This window comes from Argiope bruennichi, chromosome 6 (assembly GCF_947563725.1).
Source record: "Argiope bruennichi chromosome 6, qqArgBrue1.1, whole genome shotgun sequence".
Taxonomy (NCBI): domain Eukaryota; kingdom Metazoa; phylum Arthropoda; class Arachnida; order Araneae; family Araneidae; genus Argiope; species Argiope bruennichi.
In genome coordinates, this window is record NC_079156.1 from 90,559,650 (window position 1) to 90,583,587 (window position 23,938).

The 23,938-nt window shown below is 26.1% G+C and overlaps 2 protein-coding genes across 2 annotated transcripts; one reads left to right on the plus strand and one right to left on the minus strand.

Annotated features, from left to right (window-relative positions):
- Positions 1-784: 784 nt before the first annotated feature.
- Positions 785-13,428, minus strand: LOC129973088 (nucleoside diphosphate-linked moiety X motif 6-like). The gene is made up of 8 exons (XM_056087465.1): positions 13,380-13,428; positions 9,103-9,215; positions 8,245-8,315; positions 7,080-7,171; positions 6,886-6,991; positions 4,458-4,562; positions 3,113-3,315; positions 785-1,788 (listed from the first exon to the last, which is right to left on the minus strand). The coding sequence occupies exons 1-8, from the start codon at positions 13,404-13,406 to the stop codon at positions 1,618-1,620; spliced, it is 888 nt and encodes a 295-aa protein (XP_055943440.1). The 5' UTR covers positions 13,407-13,428; the 3' UTR covers positions 785-1,617.
- Positions 13,429-13,797: 369 nt separating this feature from the next.
- Positions 13,798-17,849, plus strand: LOC129972257 (mitochondrial ubiquitin ligase activator of NFKB 1-like). Its single transcript, XM_056086322.1, has 3 exons — positions 13,798-14,003; positions 14,371-14,576; positions 16,784-17,849. Exons 1-3 carry the CDS (start codon positions 13,890-13,892, stop codon positions 17,520-17,522), a joined length of 1,059 nt encoding a protein of 352 aa, XP_055942297.1. The 5' UTR covers positions 13,798-13,889; the 3' UTR covers positions 17,523-17,849.
- The last annotated feature ends 6,089 nt before the right edge of the window (positions 17,850-23,938 follow it).

Consider the following 23,938-nt stretch of genomic DNA (forward strand, 5'->3'; position numbering starts at 1 on the left):
TCAATAATGAAAGAGAATCTTTTGGGGCTTTCAAAAATGGAGGAATTAAATACTTAATGAGACATTTTATATTTTAGTTTGAATTTCAGAGCAACAATATAATTTATAGTTGGAAATTAGAAAAGAAAAATATTTTAAAAAACTTTTCAAAATTTTGGAAAAATTTGTACGACTTGTAAATTAGTATATTTAAAAATACAATTTTTTTTTTAAATTTATGAAAATGTGAAATGCCTTTTGGTGCAATTATATTTTTGAAGTTACCATGGAAAAATTAAAAAAGGCTTAGTTTTTAATTAATTAAAATTCTAATTAAAGTTTTTTTTAAAAATTGTCCCAAGGTGCACATTTTTATTCTCCAAAGTATATGATGTGCCAAATTTGGTAACAGTAGGTCAAATGATCAAACCCACAGAGCACCAACACACACTCACTCAGCTTTATTATTAGTAGCAATGATTATTTATTAACTTTTAATGATTATATGATATAAATATTTTCTTTTCTCAATTTATAGAAACATTATTTACAACATCATACAATTCTACTCGAATAAATAAATTGCAATGCGTCAGGATTTCAGAAACAACTATGCAAGTTTTATGTCACTCAGATTTTCTTTTTGCACATTTCTTTTGCAGCAATAAACACACAAGACTGATTAAAAATAAGGGTGTATGAGTATGTTCATGATGAAGGCATTTAAAAAACAAATTCAATAAAATGATCGAAGTCACTTTTAATAAATCATTATTATGCAATCAATACATAAATAAGTAGTAAATATGAGCAATACATTAAAATATCTCAATTTATAAGTATTTAACAATAATAAATTGTTTAAAAAATCAACAAATAACAAAGAGCCTTTCAAGCTCAAGAATCTAAAACTATTAAATCACAGATTGTACTGATGGTTTCTGATGCAATAACGAAAAAATTATTTAATTAATATTCATAAAGCTTGACATTTGCCATAAAAATGTAAAAATAAAATAAAATAAAAATATATTTCTTATTTCCCTTACTAGTTTTAATAGATAATAGATATTCATACCATAGTGAAAGAGTAATTTTTTTAACTGGAAGTGACCAAATTTCATAATTTTGAAAATTTTAACTACCAAGCTTACAAAATGAAAATTAAATATATTTCGGCATTATCCAGGATGGCAGCCATTTGGTGAGTAACTTAAAGGTTGATGAATTTGTAAGAAGATCATACTGCAATTTAAAATTAATGGAAAACTGGAACAGCTATGGAATTCATTCAAATATTTAAAGTGATGATGAATATTGTCAACAAATATATTAATTGTTCCAAAATTGCTAACATAATGTGCATTAAGTTTCATATTTAATAGTTTGAATGATTTGAATGGCAGCATTATAGACAGGAGTGATTTTAAAATCTCTTTCTAAAACTTAAAAGTTTGTAAAAGTTTTTAACAACAACAAAAAACTATCTGTAAACTATTTATATAGTAAAATTATAGTGTTCAGATAATATTGAAAAGCAACAGCATGTCAATAGAAACAAGTGAATTGCACATTGTATTAATAACTGAGGTAGACAGTCAAATTATAACTTTAAAATTACTAAAACTTGAGCAATTTTCAGGAATCATTTGTACTTTGTACATGGTAGACTTTGTTATAACAATCTTTTCTAAAAGATAAAACAGAAGATGCCGCAATAGAAGTCTTGAGTCTCTGACTCTCTAAAAAAGCGTCCATAATAAATCTATTAAATTCTGTAACTTCTGGATGGTTCCTGTAGGTTTCAATCTGCGAATAAAAAGAAAGCCAAAAATTAAAATTAATGATGAAAGCTGTGTCAAATGCAAAATTTTTAAATCAAATGATTTTAAAATACTTTTAAATTAATTTTACTTAGAAAGAAATTAAAACTATATATATATTTTTCCCCATCAGAATATAAAATTTTTTAATACAAATAAAAATTCAAATATAGGATCAAATATCGAATTTCTGAGAAGCTCTACTTTAAAACTAAAGATTTAATTAAGAGAATGCATTAATTAGAAAGCAGATTTGTTTCAAAACATTTGTTTCTCAATAGTATCATTCAATGATTGCAAAATTTTTCATTTTTATAACTGTTTTAACAAGCATTTCCTTCTCTATGTAGATTATGCAGAGTGAGATCATAAGATTATCCTAAGAAAAGCAAAATAGTTAGAATCTCAGGTTGACAAGTGACTTAAAATATTATTTCAATCTTACAAATACCATAAATTCAAATGATTATCAGTTAATATCGATGTGTATGTTACAAGAAATTCAAATGTTCAGCTATTTAATATCCAAAATAATCCCACACTTTTTGTGGTACGATCAGTATTATAATTAAGAGAGCTGCAGCTAATCTCATATTGAGTTTATTAAAATTAATTGCAATGATGGGAAAAATACTATTTTTTTTAATGTATGATTCAAGATTATAATTCTCATACAGACCAGAGCTTTTTAAGGACATAAAGGAAAACTTGGTCATGATATGTGTTCTTTAGTTGGCCCAGTGTTTTGTAATTTTTCATTTAAATGTCTATGGATAAATAAAAGCCTAATAGTATTTCTTCCAAACAAATGAAACATCTGAAGGCCTTCCTCAATGATTTGATTAATTGTTTAGTTTAACATATAGTTGTTTAATTGCCAACATATTGTTTATATTCATCTTTTATTACATCATATCTTAATAGTTATGAGTATTTCTAATATATTATATAATAGAATATTGTCATATTTATAAACAACTGGATGAGATGTATTAAATTTTGGAATAATTTATCTGCTTTAGTTATGTGTTAATTCTACAGAATTAAGTTAAAATTTTAACCAAAGCCATTAAAGGTGATAAAATGTTGTTATAATAAGAATAATAATTAGCTGAAAATCATGCAACAAAAAGAAATCTTTTTGTAATTAAATTTGAAATTTAAAGACTACAACATTCTTAATTATATATGGAAGGAATAAATAAAATTAAAATTAACAATATCCTTATTCTGAAAGCTACTATTTTTACTAATGTAAAAATCTGAAAGAAAACATAGAATCTTTTGTAATATGAAACTCATATACTCACATCCATCCATTCACATTTTGCAATTTCTTCATTGCTTTTTGTGATAGTTTCATTGACAGGTTTTAAATGGCAAACTATATATATATCACTACAGCTGAAAATATGCTTGTGATGATGTCGGAGAGCAACAACAGATACGAATTTAGATTCAATTCCTGTTTCTTCAAAGACTTCTCTCCTAGCAGTGTCACCAAAGTCTTCACCTGCAGAATAACACTACATTTACAATAACAAATATACATTTCACATAATAGATCTTTTCTGAGAATACAATACGCTCTTTATAACATAAACAACTCATTTAATTTTATATTATTTTATTTGTCGATATACTAATCCAATTCTATTTTAAAGAAATATGAAATTGGATGAAAGTAACAAGTTTATCAATCTGATAAATACTTTTAAGACTAATGAAACATTTACAAATTAAATGTCCAAATTGTATGACGTTTTCAATACTAATTAAAAGTAGTAAAATGGTATTATTAAAAAGATTATATAAGTGTAATTATATATTAAAATAATGGAATTGGTGGAAAGTACTATAATTATTAATGTTTTAGAAATCATCCAGTGAAATTATATTTGATTATTTCATTGATAATCAAATCTAGTTCCAGATTTCATTGAAAATCAAATCTGGTTGCATAATCATCATAATTATGATGATTTTTTTATATCACTAAAGTAAAAAATATTATAAATAATTACAAAAATAATAGTATTAATATTTTTAACTATAAACACTAAGCCATAGTAAAAAAAAGTGAATAATCAAGTGTCCTTACAATGAAATCATTTAATTGGTAAGATTTAAATTATATTCTTGAACAGAGAAAATAGAATGAATGGATTGATAAATTTGAAAATCAAATGATACTAAACATATTCAAAAATATCTGGTATATCTGTAGAAGGATAAGGTTCAGATAAGATTCAATATTAAAAATATGTATATAATTGTAAAATCTCAATCTTTCAAGAGGAATTCAACACTTGAAAACATAAAAAAGAAACCATATAATAAATGAAAACCTGGATAAAGTTGTGATGTATTATTAATGCAGTTAATAGTCCTAAATATGATTCAGATTAATCTCAAGATGATATAGCTGAATAAAAGTTAATTTTAAATATCAGTTGTCAATAATCTGTATGATAACATTTCCCACTTAAAATATATGTTTAATTTCATGGATGCTAAACATATAGAATATATACATATATTATTCAGCACATTTTATACACTGACAAATACAGCTGTTAACAAATACAGTTAATTTATTATTTTAAGACTGAAGTTAAAAAAAAGAATACAAACTTCGTAAATAAAAATAATTACCAGGATTACTGTAACCACCTGGCAACTTCCAATGAGGTGTTTGATGATATTTCTCCTGTATTGTTAAAACTTGATTTTTGTCATTTATAACCATTCCTCCAACTCCTAGTTAATCACCAAATACTATTATTAGTTAATAATGCTAATTTTATAAATTATTGCAAGAATTTCCTGATTGGTACTATAATATATAATATCACTGACAGAAAAGAATATTCAATTTACTGAGTCTTAGCAACTTAAAAGCAAACAAACAAACAAACAAACAAACAAAAAAAACTGGTTATCTGAAGTGAATTACTTTTTCAGATTACAATCAAAAGCAAAAATATGAATAAGCTCATAACATACATAATGTTAGGACATTATCGAATTTACACATTTTCCGATTTTCTCTATAAAGGATGCAACAAATTATCTTTGAAATTCGAGCATACAAAATAATGTGCTTGAACTAGATGCAGTTTTAAGAGCATTTAGGAGACCAACCAAAAAATAATCATATTTTCTGACTAGTATTCTTTTCAATTCTTTCAGATATCTCCATTTCACAAAAAAGTAGATACAATAATATCGTTATCTACTTTTGCATAACTATTAAAAATAGTTTTATTTACTGTGGACAAGACTTACATTTAAAAAAATAACATAATATTAGGAAAATATAAAGGGTTTTTTCATTGCACAATTTTTTTACAAGTTTTTTGCTTATAAAATACAGAGTTTTCAGCTCAACTGCACAAAACTTACAAAATATGGAACAAATTATTACTGCAATTTCCTGTGTATTATCCACGGATCATACGTGGATTACACTGCAAATCGTTTAGCACAGCAATCTACTTTTATTTATGAGGGAAATAATATAAATACATTTTTAATAACATAAAACATGTTTACACTTTTATGGCCGATGAAAGGTATAGGAAATTTCCAATGTCTGAAGTTCAGAAATTAATTTCGGCAGATTATTTGTAGTGACGTAGTGGTATGTTTTAAAATTTGAATTTGAACAGTTATATTGAATTTTATAAAATGTTAGAAATGTACTAAATACCTCCTTATAAATAAGTACAACTTAATTGCAATAAATAAAAAATCATAAATGACACAATATATTATGTTATTCTTCACTATTTGTACAAATATTAAACTTCTAGCATTCTGCTTCTTGATGAGAATATTTGATATCTAAAGTAGAAATACAGGAGCAAAATAAAATTTTCTTCTAATATATGAAGACATTTTTTTTCTTAGTTAAATCATAGAAAAGCAAAAAAAAAAAAAAAAAAAAAAAAACATAAACACCAATATTTTAATGTTGATTTGAAATAATGCCATCCATTATATGACAGCAATAGTTTTTTCATTGTCAATTGAAAATTCTCCACCTATTCAAAATAAATCTTAAAATTACTTTCTCAATATAGAATTCTAATGGATGAGTTGAATTAATAGGTTTATCAGTTGAATTTAATCCATGGTTAAAAAAAAAATTACTACAATTTTTGGACTAAATTCAACTTCTAAATCATACTTACATATTGAATAAATAGTCTTCTTTTCAATTAATAAAAGTACATACTAACCAGATATTAACTAATAATATTCATAGTAGTTGTAACAAGTTTCTTAGATTATCAGTAACTATTCTACTTTCATTTTATATGTCTAACCTATTTATAACTGACTTGGTTCAATCGGATATGCAAATATTACCTTAGCAGGCTGATTTCTGTTTCAAACAAGAATACAGGATGTAAACAAATTGTCAGCAAGGATGTCTTTGTTTTACAACCTGCACCCCTTATTTGAAACAGAAACTGACCTGCTAGGGTAAAATTTCCACAGCTGGTTTGGCCAGGTCAATAGTTAAATATATGTATGGCAATTTTTTTTTCAGTCACAAAGTTTACAAAGTTTAAATTATATTCCCAATTATGTCTTGATAACCATTATCATTTTTTGAGAATGTGTTGGATCAGCATATTAGACATGTTTGAATCAACTCCTCCCACCCCACAAAATACAAGTTCAACCCCCTTTTTTTAAATTGTGGTCTTGCTGTGACCAAACATTATTTTAAACTTCCTTATTTTTACTTACTCAGTGGTCATAAACGGATTTTAGAAATAAATTTCAAGGATAAAAGATTCCCAATAAAAAAAAAGGAAGGACAATTAACATTATTTTAAATTCTTGGATCTTCCTTAAAATTATACTTACATATAGATTTCTATGTAATGTATGAGAAAAATTATTTTATAATAGTAATAATTAATTAATAAAAAATGTACATAAAAAATGTATTTTTTGTACATTATAAAAAAAAAAAAATTAGAACCCATAACTGGCAAGTGGTAGAATATGGAATTTGTTTAAATATCAAAATCTTAAATGCAATATAATTGAATTGTATAATAATTACCAATATGAGTATATGGATATTGAGGAAGTAAATTAGGTTCATCAGCTGGTAACCATCTAGTAAGCATTACATAAGAAGTTTTGGCATGATGAAACAGAAATCCATGCTATAGAAATAGCAATTATTAATACAAAAGAAAGGGAAAATTATGACTTTACTGTATATACAAAATGTTTAGATAATAATATAATTACCTTTACTAATATAGGAACATATGATGAATTTGCTATGTTTACTTTGAACCATACTCCTCGAATACCTGTTTTAATCCAATCCATTAATGAATCTAAAAGTTTAGAAATAACAATAAGAAAAATAATAATAATTGCATTAGATAATTATAATGACTATAATAAGAGTAATCACAGAACTATTTACAAAAATCTAAGTCATTTTTAATAAATTATGTTTTAAAATATTTTGTTTTCAAAATATATTTGAAAAATCCTCTTTTATTAACTGCCTTTTAATAAAAGCAGTGGATAATGCAGAGTGCAACAAAAATTATTTTGTCAGAAGTGCTAACTTAATTTTATAGTATTTGTAACATGAAAAATGAATATTAGACAATATTATTATTGTTGAAATATTGATAATGATGATTAGGTATTAAACACTTTTTAAAATTAAACTTTTAACTTTTTGTCATAAATAATATATATTTTTGATATATGAAAAAAATTGAAGCAATGTTTATGCTTATAATCTTGAAGCTCTGTTTGTTAGATTGAGTATTAAATTCAGACTGATGAATTTAAACTTGACAATTTTTTTAATTCATGAATTTTAACTCTGATACAGTAAATTATTCTAATTCACTCATTCCCATAAATCATTTTATTGTCTCTCTTATCTTTAACAGAATAGGGATGTTTAAAATTAAGTATTCGTTAAGTATTCCATCATTCTTGTTCCATCATTAATAATTTTTCCATTTAACTATGGACTGAATAACAGATCAAAATACTATTCATTACAAACGCAAAATAATATTAAAAAAAATTTAATTAGTAATATGTATTTTAACTAATAATGTTTTCTGTTTAAAAGTAACATTTAATACTATACAAAAAAAAAAAAAAAAAATCAATAAAATTTTCAATTTCATATCTGCAGGAAAGATTTAACCACTTCAACATTCTTTTAAATAAACATATTAATATAATGAAGAAAAAAAATATCTAAATGCTTTCATTGTTTAAGTGGGAAATTACCTAGTTGTTAAGAGATTTTATTAGATTTAATACTACAATATCGCCAATAACTCAACTAAAAAAAGCATTTATAATTAATATATTTAAAAATATAAATATAAACAAAATAAAGAAAAAAAGCAAGAAGAATTTTATCACTACTTACTTTTCAGATTATTTTCGAAATCTTCATCTGATAGTGACAAATTCTGAGTTTCGATAGTAAGGCCCTTGTATCTAAATTTTAAATTCAAATTTATTTATAATATGATGTAATTATTTTTACAACCTAAGAGTTTTATTCAACATTAAAATTTTCTATAAAAAGTAAACAATATACCAAATAAATATATATGACAAATATAATGAATAAAATTATTAATTAATCAAAAATCTATAATGATTTATTTTGAAAATAAATATCAAAAGTTTTATATTTTTAATTTCTTATGGTTAATTAATTAATGTTTAATTAATTTCTTAAAAATGATCCACCAATATGAAATAAATAATAATAATATATTAAAATGACCAAAAAAAACCTGAATAATATAAACTGAAGAGATATTCACAAACAATATTTAAATTGAAGTTAAACATCTATCAATCAATAGAACATATTTTGGGGTAATGTCACAGATAATACAAGAATTTACTTGAAATTCCTTGAGTAAAAAACAGAAAACTTTGCAATAAAAATGTCAATTATTTTCATTATTTTTTTCTTTTTTTAACTTTTGCAGTAAAAACTTTCAAACAATAACATACAAAAAAATAGAAACTAAATTTAAAATATCCTAGGAAAGACAAAATTTGCTAACTTAAAGAAAAATAATTCTGAAACTATTTAAACATTAGTTAAAATTAAATGAGTACTGTCTTTGAAAAAACACAATTTGCATTATTCAAATTTTATGGAAAAACTTCAAAAATTATTACAATTGGCTATTTATATCAAAGAATTTAAAAAGAAAATATCAATAATTTGTATATAATCAAATATAAAATTTAATAAATGACTTACATATCAGTTTTTGCATGAAAATTTCCATACAATTCAGCAGATTTTGAGGCCATTCTAATATGCTTAAGTTGGAAATCCAAGGGATAATGTAAAAACTTTATTAGGCACCAGGTCTGAAAAGAAATACCATTTTAAGGAAAAATATTTAATATTTCTTTAAATATTAGTAATTTTTTTAAAAAAATAAAACATTTTTAGTTAGAAACTAGCAGTTAAATTATATATATATATATATTTGGGAAAATATTTTTTTCTATAAAACTTGCAATATCTACTTGTGGGAAAAAGAAAGGATTCTTCATTTCTTTAATATTTGCAAATTTTTATGAATGCAAATTGGTGAAAAAAAATTTGTTTATTCTTAAAACTTTTCTTGTACAGGTGAATTTTAATAGTTTATCACCCTTCAATATCTTCAATTGTTTTCTAAATAAGCGTCAGGGTCCATAGATAAATTTTATCTTAAAAAATAAGTACTTTGTAAGTACTTTTTCTGCACTTTTAGAGAAAAAATAAAACCAATCTTTGAGAAGTATCTTTTTATTATAAACCTACAAATTCGTTGAAATTAATGAAATTGGGATTTAACTAAGAAAGTGTACAATTTTATACAAATATAAACATAAAGTACTACCAATAATTACTGAATATTTTTCATCAATATTAAAAATAAATTATTTAAAAATTTTTTATGTAAATTTTGTTTAAAACATCTTGTTAAAAGACTTTCATCATATATATTAAACTATTTCATTACCCAACAGTTAGTAGTAAATGGGGAGAAAAAGTACTATACTTCAATTTCATTACCATTCCAATTCTTTAAAAAAAAAAAAAAGTTAAGAAAATAAGCAAACAAATCTGGAAAATCATGCTAATTTTAAAATGTGTAAATAAAAGTTTGTTTCTTTTTAGAAAGTTTTACAAACACTTTCAGTTCATTAAATTCTCATTAATGTTATTTTTCAGTTCATTAACTCTGTTATTTTTTCATTAATAAATTTTCTAAACATTAGATTTTGTTAGTAGTGATAAGTTTATGAACTTGTAGAGCAATGCATTAGCTTTATATTTAATTTCAGAATTTCTTTCCCTAAAAGATATTTCTTTTTTAAAAAAAATGTCAAATAAGAGGCCAATTTTCTTTATGTCACTGATAGCTGTTTCTTTTGCCATCTGTTTCCCCAAAAATAAGAGATGTTCTTAATGGACTGATGTTGCTAACATTCTCTAATAATATTTACTCAGTGGATTCTGAGAAATTTCTTTATGAGATCATAAACTATATGTGGTGAAACATATGATATTTTTCATTCATATTTCCAATTTTAATTAATGCCAAACCCTCTTTCAATAGATGCTTGTTCATGAAAAAGAATGACCCCCCCAATCTAATCTCATTTTTCCAATATTAAAATTCTTGAAATAGTATAAAAATGATTTGACCAAGAAATCTATAAACTCCATGAGAAAAATATCTTCATCTTTTTATACTTTCTGATCGACTACAACACTGAATATGTTTCTTTTTTTCATGCTTATTTGCTTTCTGCCAAAACAACATTTCTTACTGATGTATAACTTATTGGAAATCTGCTCATTGTACATTCCAACATTTTGAAAACAAGATACTGACAATTACAGATGAAAAGCTAGTGACTTTGTTGGATATTTCTTTTATGAAATATACAAGACTTGAAATAATTTGTTCCTTCTTATACCTGCACTAACCAATCAATTGCAAATTATATTGCATTATTAGAAAAATTGAATGGACATTAGCAATTTGCAGAAGAAATAATTTCAACTGAGGAATTTTCTACTAAAATTATAAAAAAAAAAAAAGAAAAAAAAAAAAAAAAAAGAATTAAAGTTGTATTAACTTGTAGATATATCAGATGCATAAAGTGGGTTGTAACTCTGAGACCTTTGAAGAAATATTTTAATAAGCTTTGAAACAAATGTAAAATAAGCAAAAAATGATTCCCAAAGACTTTATTACATACTCCCTAATAAAAGTGAATCACTCCTCTTTTTGCCTGAGACTTTGTGCAAAGCTGTCAAAGCCATGACAACTCAACTTTCTTTTTCTTTTCTTTCAGAATCCCACACATGACCATTTTGTGCTTTACAGTATAGTGAAAAAAAAAAAAAAAAAGAAAGAAAGCGAGTATGCATTTTGGATAGCTAATTAAATAGAAAATTTTTGACAGAGCTACAATTTTAGGAATAAATCTTATCAAATTTCATTTACCTAAGTAATGTTTTTTATTGTGTCTACATGCGTCAGAATACGCAGACCTCATTTTGTTAACTCGATATATTTGTTTCAAAATTTGATCTTGATCTATACTTTAGATGCTTAAACTTTGGAATAATTTTATCATTTTTACATTTTGATGTTATTGTCTTCATTTGCACTGGGGCAAACAGACCAATAAAAATATTGGAAGTGGATTTCATTCAAATATTATGGAAATCTGGATGTTAGTTGTTAAGAAATTCTCACTTAAAGCATTCTTAAGTTATTGTGTTCACAGAAATCCAAAAATGTGTTTTTCGGAGCCTTAAATTTATCAAGCAACAGCTCAATTTTTTCTGGGTGATAACAATTCTTTCTCCTTAAAAACTTCATATGTGAGAAAGTTATTGTCATTAATTTAGTTTTTATGTATTTTAGCAAAAGTAATAAAAGACTTGCAGCATCAAAAATATTTTGCTTCACTTTTATTTTAGGAAGACTTAAATCATTCAATGCATTCATTTTTGAAAGTCCACACTGAATTAATTATACATTTATCAGCATATTGTTAAAAAGTTCTAAACTCTTACAGAAAAACTACTTGAAGTAAAAATACTTAAATAATTCATTAATCATGATTTACTAAATGATGGTGAAAATAACTAGCAAATACATCACAAAAGGGTAATTACATGAAGAAAAGAAATGATGAGCTGAGGTTACAATTTATAATTAACTCAAGTGGCTTTCAATTAATAAATAAAATCATTTAAAAAAAAAGATTTCCCCTCATTTAAACAAGCAGAAAGAGATGAAAGAAGGGTCAAGTAAATGACAGATATATATTTTTTCTAAACTATCACTGTTTCCATAAAATCAGAAAAAAAAAAACTTTCTTAATGACCTCTTAACCTGATTCATTGAAATCTGTCAAACAATAAAAGATCAAACACTGCAAAGAAAACAGATAAATACAATCGGAAGAATTAGCTTACCTAATGGCATGATAAAAAAACCTTTTTTTTTATCGTCAAAAAGAAAAAATAAGCACTTTTAAGGCCCCTACATAGGGATGAGCAAAAATAAGCAATATGTAAGTACTTTTAATGATGCTATGCACCCTGAGTGTATTTAAAATTAAAATTATCACAATTTCTTCATTTCCCTCCATAACAAAATAGTAAAGAAAATTTCTTGATATGTAGAAGAAAATTCACCAACAGCTTATAAAATGTGGAAGTTGTTTAACAAATTTATCTACAAAACTACGAATGCAAGAAGTGTCGAATGTAGACAATTTTCTTGAAAAAGACGATATAGAGTGCAACAAATATTCGCAAAGATTACAGAAGCGAGCACTGAATGCTACAAAAACTTTTGATTTATTTGTTGCATATTTAAATATCTATTCTTCGCATAATGTAACTGCCTGTTATTCTTTCAAATAAGTTACCAATATCTGACGGCACCGAACCTCCATTTAAAACCGCTTATACGACCTACAGTATTAGACCCCCCCCCCTCCCAGATTTGCTAATATCTTAATTAAAGGTCTCTTTTATTATCGAAATCGGTTCTAATGTAGATTTGGGTGCCCCTTCGATTGGCGACAAATTTCAGCGATGAAGCACAACTTCTGGTTTCCATAATGTTTTATTTTCATTGACGGTACTGTTGGGTTACTGACCGAAAACAACCGATCTTGGCGTCAAAAAAATTGCCAAAAAATCAAGGGGCACTCAATAGTGAACTTATACCTCAAAATATAGTATGTCAGCTGGAAAATTCCACAATATTTCGTATACAGGGGAAATAAAATATAGAGAGAAATTTCATCAAACGAAAATTTATTGAAATTATATAACGGATTTCTACATAACACTTGTAGTCCAAATATTCAAAAATAATATACATACAAAATATTATAGAGAATATTATATTTAACTGATTTTAAAAGATGATTACAATTAACTATATGAAATTAGCAATCAAGAACTGAAAATAATACATTTCATCAACCGAATAAAATGTTTACCTTTTTTAAGAGAGTAGCAGACGACATGAGTAATTTGTAGAGTTGTTTTGATCCTCACATAGTTTAACTTGAAAAATAATTTGTAATCTAAATTTAAAGATTCGAGGAAATTTTCATTTCTGAATAAATATTTACTGTAATAAATCATAGTTCCTGCAAGAATATTGAATTATTTAAAAGAACATCGCTGAATGAAGTATGTATCTGGAATGGCTGGGACAGAACTCTTTCATATACTGGAAATAAATTTATATTTTGAACCAGATTAGCAATTTTTTGAAAAAAAAAAGTACTTTAGAAAGTAGATCTTGGGTGTGGACATTTTGTGAAAAAAAAAAAAAAAAAAAACCCTGCAGAAAACTTATTTTTGCACTTTTTGATATTAGGTATGCAAGTTTCGAGGTACTGTTGGCAACGTCATTGTTGTTTCTCCATGGAAGCAATTTTTTTCATTTGTTTTGGTAATTTAATTTATATTTAAGTGTGTTTATAAGAGTTTGAAGTTTGAGTATGGATTTGGAAAAGATTTTAGAAGCCTGTGCTCTTATAGGATTAGATCTTTGTTGTTTCAGTATTTTTTATAGCGTTTACAAAGAGGGATCTAACTGTTTAAAAGCCCTTAAGGTTCGTATAAAATATATTCAACCGGTATTATAATTTTTTCATGTTTTATTTATACTTATAATGATCAAGTTTTAAAGTTTATATAATCGTAGTACTAAATATGTTTTCTATGTTATGCTGACTCAGATTTGTTTGGAACTTTTTCTACATGAATTTATTTTTGATAATCTTGTTATTTTCAACTATTTTATCAAAAATTTGCTTTTGAATTTTTTTTTAGCGCTTCTAAATGAATTACAATCCGTTTTTCTTTCTCTTTTTAAATGATCAGATGGTTGTCATAAGTAATTTTTAAAGTAATCATATTAATAAATAAATATTTAATATTAAAATGCTGCTTGCCATTAAAAAATTCAAATTTTCACAGGAAGCAAAACAAATAGAGATGAATAGTGAATTACGAAAGAAATTAGAAGATAGTGGTGGTACAATTCCTTATGCTGTCATTTCCGGTAAAGTGAAAGCACTTTCAACACCCTTACGAAGTGAGCATTCTCCATTTCTTCGAGGTGTTTTGCAAGAAAAAATAACTAATGAATTTAAAGTACGTTGGATTCCAGGTTTACGTGTTTGGTAAGTTTATTCTTTTTCATTTTCCTCACATTGTATGAAAGAATTATGTTAAGGTTTTTAAAACTGTTTTTTTTTATGCTGTGTAATTAATTAAATAATGTAGAAATTAAAATTTCCATTTAACCCTTAACTGGGGAGGTGAAATTTTAGGACTTAACTGGGGAGGTGCAGTCTATGAGACTGCATTTCATTTAGACTCAAATTAAATTTTCTAATGAATGTATTAGTATGAAAAACTGCCAATGTATTTTGCAGATTTTTCTTGATATATAGCTATGTTTTAGAAATTTTTCAAAATATATTGTCATTGAAAAAAGTAAATGCCGTGGAACATACATTTTCTTCTCAAATTACATGTTACAATAAATAATATTCTTGAAAAAGCATATTACTTTTTAAATCATATTGATTTTTACAGTATATGAAGGTATATATAAGACAATATAATGTAAAATTCAACAATTATATGAAAAAAAAAAATGACAATGGGTAAAATTGGCCTTTTTTTTATCAGCTTGTGTGACTTTCATAGCACGGTTTTCTAGGGCATTTTAAGCATACAGGTTAAGAACTAGTATAAAAATCAACCTATAAATTCTGTATATATATCTCTTGGTATTTAATATATTTTATAAATTTTTCAAAATACATTATCACTAGAAAAATTGATTATGTTTGAACATACATATCAAAATCAGTTCAAAGCAAACTTTCATCGAAAAACTCTTCTGTACAATTATCCTTATCACTGAAATCATTTTCTGCTTCATTTAAAAGTGTCTGGAGCACTGCTTCGTTATAGGATCAGTAAACTGGATGATATTTCGAGCTCCAAGTTTTAGCGCCATCTGCTAAGCCTTGTTCATCACTGGGACACTAACAGGGAGATGCGGTCTTAGAGACCACACTTGAAAAAATAACTGAATTATTTTAAAAAGCATCTGCTGAAATCAGTTGAAAAAGTGCATGTGTATTGAAGGTCACTAAACAGGAAGCTACAGGGTCAATCCATTCAATTGAGCTAAAAATAGAATAGGGGTAATAGAAAATCCATCGCTAGGGGTCTCACAGAACGCACTTCCCCTGTTAAGGGTAATTTTTATTGATTTTAGCTTGTATGAAATTTATAATTATGAAGCAAATTCAAAGTATGATGTAATTATGTTTGATTCTAGGATGCTTTTTCAGACAAAACAGTCGAATAAGTAAACTTATCCTATTATGGAGAATGAAAATTTTAAAATTACAGAACTGCCATTAGATTATTTATCTGTGACTGTTTGTGTTTAACAATCTGTACTATATACTGTTTCCAGCCTTGCAATTATTTAATAAATAATTTTCCAAACTTTTATCCAAAAAAGGATTTAAAAAATAGACAGTTTTAGATAGAAATTTCTAAAATTCTATCAATATTTTACAATATTATGAATAAAGATTCTTGATACAATAAATAGTAAAAATCTTTTGAGTGGTCAATTCCCCCCTTCCTCCCCTCTCAAAGATGAAAAAGCATATAGGAAAAGCTGAGGAATCACTAAAATTTTGTTAAGTGCCATCTTATCTGTTATCAAACACAGAAACAATTCTTATAAACCTAAAATTAAAGAAAAGATTCTTAAAATAAGAAAATATTCAAAATTTTAGAAATTTCTTTTTAAACTTTTAAAAACCCTTTTTTAAGATAAAAGTTATCATAATTGCAAGACTGAAAACAGTTGCATATATAATAATCTAATGGCAGTGCTGTAATTTTAAAATTTTCACTCTCCACAACTAGATAAATTTACTTAATACTTTATTAGATTGCAATATTTATAAAATATTTGTTTACAATTAAATAGTAGTAATAAATGTTCTTATTTTGCAAAATGTTCCTTTTTTATATTTGTTATATTTTCTTTTTAAACAAGGAGCAAAAATATTTCATGCATTTAAATTGTATATTCTTTTAATTTTTAAGCTTTAAAACTCTACTGCAATTCTATCATAATGAGTTATGATACAAAAATATTATAATATTTTCTTTCCAAATGTGATTTCATGTCTTCTTAGTTTAATATATTTTTTAGAAGTATTTTTTTTTCTTCTCTAATTTCAAATTATAAACTGTATATGCAAACTGGAAGATCTTTTTATTATTATTGTGCATTGAAACTCATATAAAGTGCTAATAAGAAATTTTCACTTAATTTTTTGCATTTTAGGGGCCCAGTTGACAACAATATTAATCGTAAAATTGCCAGTGTGCCTTTTAGCCTAGTGGGGAAATCAAAATTATTTCAGAAGAAAATATCTGTGGAAATTAGTGAACCTTTTTCAGCTGAGGAACTGGTTTTAACTGAAGTTTACAATGACTATAGAAAATATGATGAATCTCTGGGTGAAGCAATAATTGGATTTCTATCTCGGGAACATACTGTTGGTATTAAAGACACTGAAAACTTGCTTCTTGAAGATACATCTTTGACAGCTATAGGAAAACTAACTAGTGAAAATGGAAATTTGATAATGGTTCCTCCAGATGATGATTTAACATACTTCTTAACACCTTTGACTTATGATTCTCTTTATAAGAAAATTAGCTCCCGTGTAAGTTTTTACAAAGGAGCAACAATTATTTTTGGAATTATAACTATAGTGGTATTAGGATATTATTTTAAGAAAAGCTTCTCTGAAATATGGCGAAGAATATGTCGTGCAAGGGATTTGAGAAGATTTCGAGAAGCAAGAAAATTGAAAAGACAGAATGAAAATTCAGGGACAACACAAGTAGATGAGAATCGTCCGAAATGTGTTATATGCTTAGACAATTATGTAGAAATAATTGTTTTAAATTGTGGACATGCTTGTTTGTGTTTTCATTGTTCAGAGCAGATAAATACAACATACTGTCCAATATGTCGTAGTCGAGTTCACAGATTAATCCCTGTGTATATGCCATAAGGATTAGGATTTTCATACTTGGAAACTAAGGTATTATTCTCATAAATGTAGTGTATTTTTTGTGTCTATGTATCATTCTCTCTCTAAAGATGTGAGGCATCAAAATGTTATAAATAGTTATATTTATTTTTATAATTGAATTATCATTAATTAAACAATACTAAATTTGTTATATTAAAATAATGTATTTTAAATTATTATATCATGAAATAATATTTGATTATATTCTAATATTCCTGTTGCTGGTTTGTCAAAAAATAAATATAAGCGAGATTTTTTTCTTAGCATTGTGTTGACTAATGCTATAATTAAGCAGAAATTAATATGTGTGTTATTTATTTTAAAAACATTACTTATTTATAATAAGATAGATACTGTTTTGTGATAATAATATTTGCTGTTGTTTTGATTTCAGATAGATTTTTCAAAAAAAAAAAAAAAGTAGTCTGAAATTTGACTGTTAATTATTAAAAACCAAATCATTTCTAAATATATTTTCATGCGAGATAAAGTGGCAATTTGTACTCCTATAAAAATAAAAATTGCAATTCTGATTTAAAATCACAATTTCATAATTATAAATGTTATGGCAAATCATTGACATACTTAATTTTAAATTGGAGTCAATATGGTTTTGCTCTTTTTTTTTTTTTTTTTTTTTTTTTTTTTTAAAGAAAAAAAGCCTTATATATATATATATATATATATATTTTAAAATCTTTTCTATTCATTCAAAGTTAGTGTCTCTCTCATTTATTTCATTGCTACCCTGATCCTGAGGTAAATTAAATTTTCCTTAATATTTTATTGTGTGACATAATTATCATTTCATAGTCATTTTTTGGATTGTTTGTTTCAAATGTATTATTTATTAGTGGAATTCATTATTTCATATTTTCAGAATTTCTAATTGATGCAGTTGTATGTTAGTAATAATTGCATCATGAGTACTCAGAATTTATTATTAGCATACATATTTTTGAAAAAACTGATTTGATTGAAATTAGTTGAATTTTATTGCTTTGATTGGTTGAAATTTTAATTTTGTCTGATTATGTATATCTATAGAATTTTACCATCCAAATTGTATTTTTGTACAATACATATTTCTTGCTTCATTACAAATATTGTTTCCTTTTGTTATAATAGATTTATACTGTTAATTTCATGTTTTGATTGTAGATTGGTGCAATGAGTAAGTAACATATTTCCTGTATATTAGATAATTAATACTGTAAAATCAGATTAACCTAACATTCTTAGTAATATTTGGGAGTAAACTATTTGTAAACTATTCATGTGAATGCTATATGATTATCTTTGATTAATTACCTGCAGAAGACTATGCTTATAATTTTAATGATAGTGTAGATATTATTAAATCATTAGTTGTAACTTTAATTCAGATTGCTCAGCAGAATTTTAAAGACTCTAAACTATTAGTAAGCAAACTTTCTTTGGAAAATGGTTACTTAGGAGGTTCTGATTATGTTATATATAACCTCCTCCTCCACCTTATCAGCTAGATAGTCCATTTACTTAACTATATTTTATCAGGCAGGAAAAGAAAATGGTGGAAAAGATAACTGTTATAGTACCCTCCACATGGTTACAACTCACAAAAGAATTAGCAACTCACAAAAGTGGTTGAAAGATTCAATAGTGGTAACACTTACATATGCCGATGTATTTAAGGATTCCATAAGATTTGATTGTTGGCAACAGACATAAGCAAAAGAGAATGAAGTATGTTTATTAGCTATTTTTTGCAACATCTTGCTAATGGATACTGATGCAGCATATCTATTGAAACTGTTCAAAACCAATTTCATAATGTTTGATTCCTTAGCTCACAGAGCTAAAATTTGCTTTTTTAATAGTAAATCAATGTATTGTTCATAGAAAGTGGATGCTAAAACAGGCATCTTAATCTTGAGGACTTTTTGTTTCTTTATGATTATTTTCTCATGTGTCATCTGTTTTCTACTTCTAATCTTTGATGTGAAACCAGGTTACTGTTCATAAGAAGCTGTCAATGCCTGTTTGCTTTTCATACACAACCCAAAACTTCGCACGTTGGCCATATGTAGCAATTTATTAGAAGATGTAGCAATTTGGTTTCAGCATATTAATTCAAGGGTTAGCTAAGTGCCTAATCTGCTAGGAATCAAGCGAGAAAGTCATTTTTTTTAGATTGCATATGAAGGATGGCTTCTGTCCATGGAGAGGAAGTTTTAAAATACTATTAAAAAACAATCTGATAAATCATGAAACTTAAACCATTTTCCAACATTCAAATTACTGTTTCTCCATATGCATCTCTGAATTTTTCTAAAAGAGTTCTCTGTGAAGAATCGCTAAATAATCCACTGGAAGAGATACTCAAATAATTGCAAAGTCAGTCATCCCATATTTTGATTGTTCATTCAACAACAGCTGCATATTCTTACCATCTGGTTCTATAAAAATTTCTGAAGGTTTTAGATAGTCTTTTCTTTTTATTGGCGAATAAATAATATGCACAAGATAAAACATAAGTGCAATGTTGTTGTGGATGTCATTTTGTCATCTGTAAGTGAAATGTTTTCAATATACAGGCTACAACTATCCACATTTATTGATGAACCATCTATCGAGATTGATAAAAACTTTCTGAAATATTTCCAATAGTGGAATGAATACTCATGAAATTTAAACTGCAAATCTAGATTCAACTTTTCTTTCTCCCCAAAACCGAGTGCGTAAATTCATTTGTAAAAATTGAATGCTTCAATCAATCTATGCAAATGAAGTCTTTGAACATTAAATTATAGACATTAATATAAGCCAGAAATATTAATAAAACATCATTAACATATGAGGTAATGCCGAATGAAATAAAATGCGAGAATTTTGTGGATCCACAGGAGAATTATTCAACAAATTTGTTGTGTGGGAATATTTATCAAAATATTTTTTTTTTTTTTTTTTTTTTTTTTTTGTATCTATACGAATAATAACTCACTATACACTTCAAAGACAATTTCAATTTTGTATTTAAACATTTTGAATAGTATTATAATGAATTGAATAGTATTATAATGAATAGAATAGTATTATAATTATATAGCAATGAATAGTATTATACCTAGCTGCTTGTTCCTAAAAAATTATTTTTGGAATAATATCTGAATAGTCTGCAAAGGCGATACTTTGAAAGTACCTTAAGCTAGATTATTGAAATTTGGTTTGTGGTTGTAAAACCAAATTTTAGATCTCTATCAAATCTTGGGACAGAATCCAGTTAGAGGAAATCTGCAAGCAAACACGATAACTGCTAAATTTAAAGATGAATAAACACAATTTGGTACACAGTTTCAGAACCTAAAATGTATCAAATTTTTAACTAAATCCGTTTAAGGATTAACCGTGTTCCCATCTGTATATTTTTATGCATGTAAATGCGACGTCAGTTCAAAAACGAAGACTTGAATAACTAAAATTTGGTATATGACACAGTCATTAAAATTTCAGTGCTGTATCGCATTTTGGTTTCAATTGGTCGAAAAATGGTTTTTAAAATACGTAATGCGCTTTTGTTTCACGTTCTATAAGACAAAACGCTTATGAGCGGGAATGAAAATAAACATCTGAGTACTGGTGATATACGCGGCCTTATTTAAAGACCATCGTTTTGATGTGGGGAGGGGATAATACCTTTATTAGGGAATATATGTGAAAGTTTCAAGGAGACCTCGCCTTCTATTCTCAAAAAAAAAAAAAAAATCTATGTTGTAATTTTTAAAGGACCTTACCAAAAAAGCAAATATTTTGCCGGGATCGCAAGTACAGCAAAATAAATTTCAAGAATTTCCAAGGACCGTGAGAACACTGCCTTTTTATGACTTCTGTTTTCAAATTGTAAAGATATTTTTGGTAATAATATCTTTAAAATTGATATTCGTTTTCAATTAACAAATATTTTTAGTATTTTCTTTTTGTCATAAATCTTTTCAAATTATATGATAGAATTATTCATAATGAAGTTTTATTAGCACTATATATTTGGTGCTGTAAAGTCAGATATGGCTTTCGCATCAAAAATTTTTAACTCGAAACATCTTAAATGGCGAAGAAATGAATAGAGCAGTGGTCTTTTTTTTTAGTTGAGTCCCACAACGTTACAACTAGCGATTGATGTAAAGAATATATAGCATCCAGAAAAACCCTAGTTTTGAATGCAAATGTCATAAAAAGGAAATGGAATGATGATTGAAATAATTTCTCTTAAATCAATATATGACTGGGAATAGAGTAATATTGGTTCAATAATAAGATGACAAGACTTTTTGGTGTATTAAACTGCAGTAATGGGAAACAAATAAATTCTCATGAAAGGAAGGAGGAAATCCTGGTGATGCTGCCTAGCCTGCTGATTACTTTCTTTTAAAAAAAAAAAACCATGCTCGAATTTATTTTCACCTGATAAAGGATAATTTGCATTTCCCCCTCCATCAATAAATGAGAATCTTAGTTAAAAGCAGCAAATTTGTTACAATAAAAAAAAAAAAAACTGGTTAATATGAGCATAATGTTCTTCCCGATAATTTATCGAATGCAAGGTGCCTTCTTCAAATCATTCTAATCGTGCAACCTTTCGTTTCAATTGCTTATAATGTCGCCTCCTTATTTCTGCACTGCAATCATTGTGGTTATTATTCAATTGAATGAGTATGGGGAAGCATTACTCAAGAAATCTAATCAATCGAACATGTTTAAAATATTGTATTGCACTCAGAGAAATTGATTGCTTATATGAATAGCGGGAGTGGTCTCCCTAAAACCGTCTCGTATATGATCTAATAAAGATATTATCTCACCCCCTTTGCAGAAAATTCTGCAATTGGGTAAGGTTGCGAATTCCATGTATAACATTGATGAACAATAGTTATGAAATATTGATCTTTGGCGTGAATTTATCATTTTTATTGAATTATTACGTGATCCTGGGCGATTAATCTCTAACATGTAACACTATGTACTGGAAAATAGAATTTGTGTTTTCTATGAATGGGTTCCAACCGATTGAAACTAAGATATGACACAGAATGCAATAGTAATCACAAAATCACATATTAAATTTTATATTTAATCACATTTATATTTAAGTTACTGCGTTATATTTTAGATGTTAAAACTGTGTGCCAAAATTTATGCATCTAGCTCTCTTCATTTTGTAGTTATCGTATTCTTATATTCGGACTTCCTCTGAATAGATTTCGTTTAAAATTTAATGGAAATTTATGAATTTGGAATAAAAATGATATACCAAATTGCATCAAACTCAAAGCGTTTTGGTTATTTTTTTTTTTCACAGACGGACAGACAGACATAATGTGAAAAATGTGTTTTTCGAACTCTTAGATGTTTAAGATGGTGGAGAACCATCAAAATCTCTATTTTGAATGTTTTGATCATTACAATAACATTCTCTATACTTCATATACAAGAAAGTAAAAAGAGGCAATTATATATATATATATATATATATATATATATATATATATATATATTATGTGTTTGCTTTTTAATATATTTTTGGAATATTTTTAAAAAATTTATGAACACATGCAATTTCTTTTTCAATGTGTTTAAAGAAGCATAACATCCACAGTTGTGGAATGGTTAGAATGAAAAGCCGTGCAATAGAATTTTATATTTAAGAAAAGTATTTTACTATTATATAGTATACAATAACATCTCTCCTTGCCTTTGTTTTTACCTCCATAATCTAGAAAATTTGTTTGACTTTGTAGTATAATAAAGATCATCAAATATGCATTGTTGACCTTCAAATCAAATGAGGGCGAAAAATTGATATTGATCTATAATGTTGATTGTATGACCACATAACAAATTTCATTTAATTAGCTTATTGTGTTTTGTAGCTATTGTATTCACATACAGACAGGTAAAGAAACTATTTAATATGACGAATTTCGTTAGATGTGTAATTTTAGTGTTGAAACCTACAATTCTGAGTTATGCTCACATGCATAAACAAAGACTTTCCTTAAACAAATTTCATCAAAAATTTAAAACAATTTAAGATTTAATTAATTTCAGTTCACAAATATCCTGCATGTTGGTTCAGAAGAATCGATGATTAAAATTGTAAACTAATTTGATAAATTTGAAGGCAAATACAAGATTCACCAGAAATATTTCCATTCAGAGTATGATAATTCAGTAATGATCTGTAATGCAAATGTTTTGCATATTATCCAAGACCATGCTCCATTATAGCCAAATAAATCATAATGTACACATCCTCTCCACAAAAAGATCTAATTATATGTAGGTGACAAATTTATTTCTGAACTAATGTATTTCCTTTGTTAAAGAGGATAATTTACCAGACTTTACTTATTAAATAG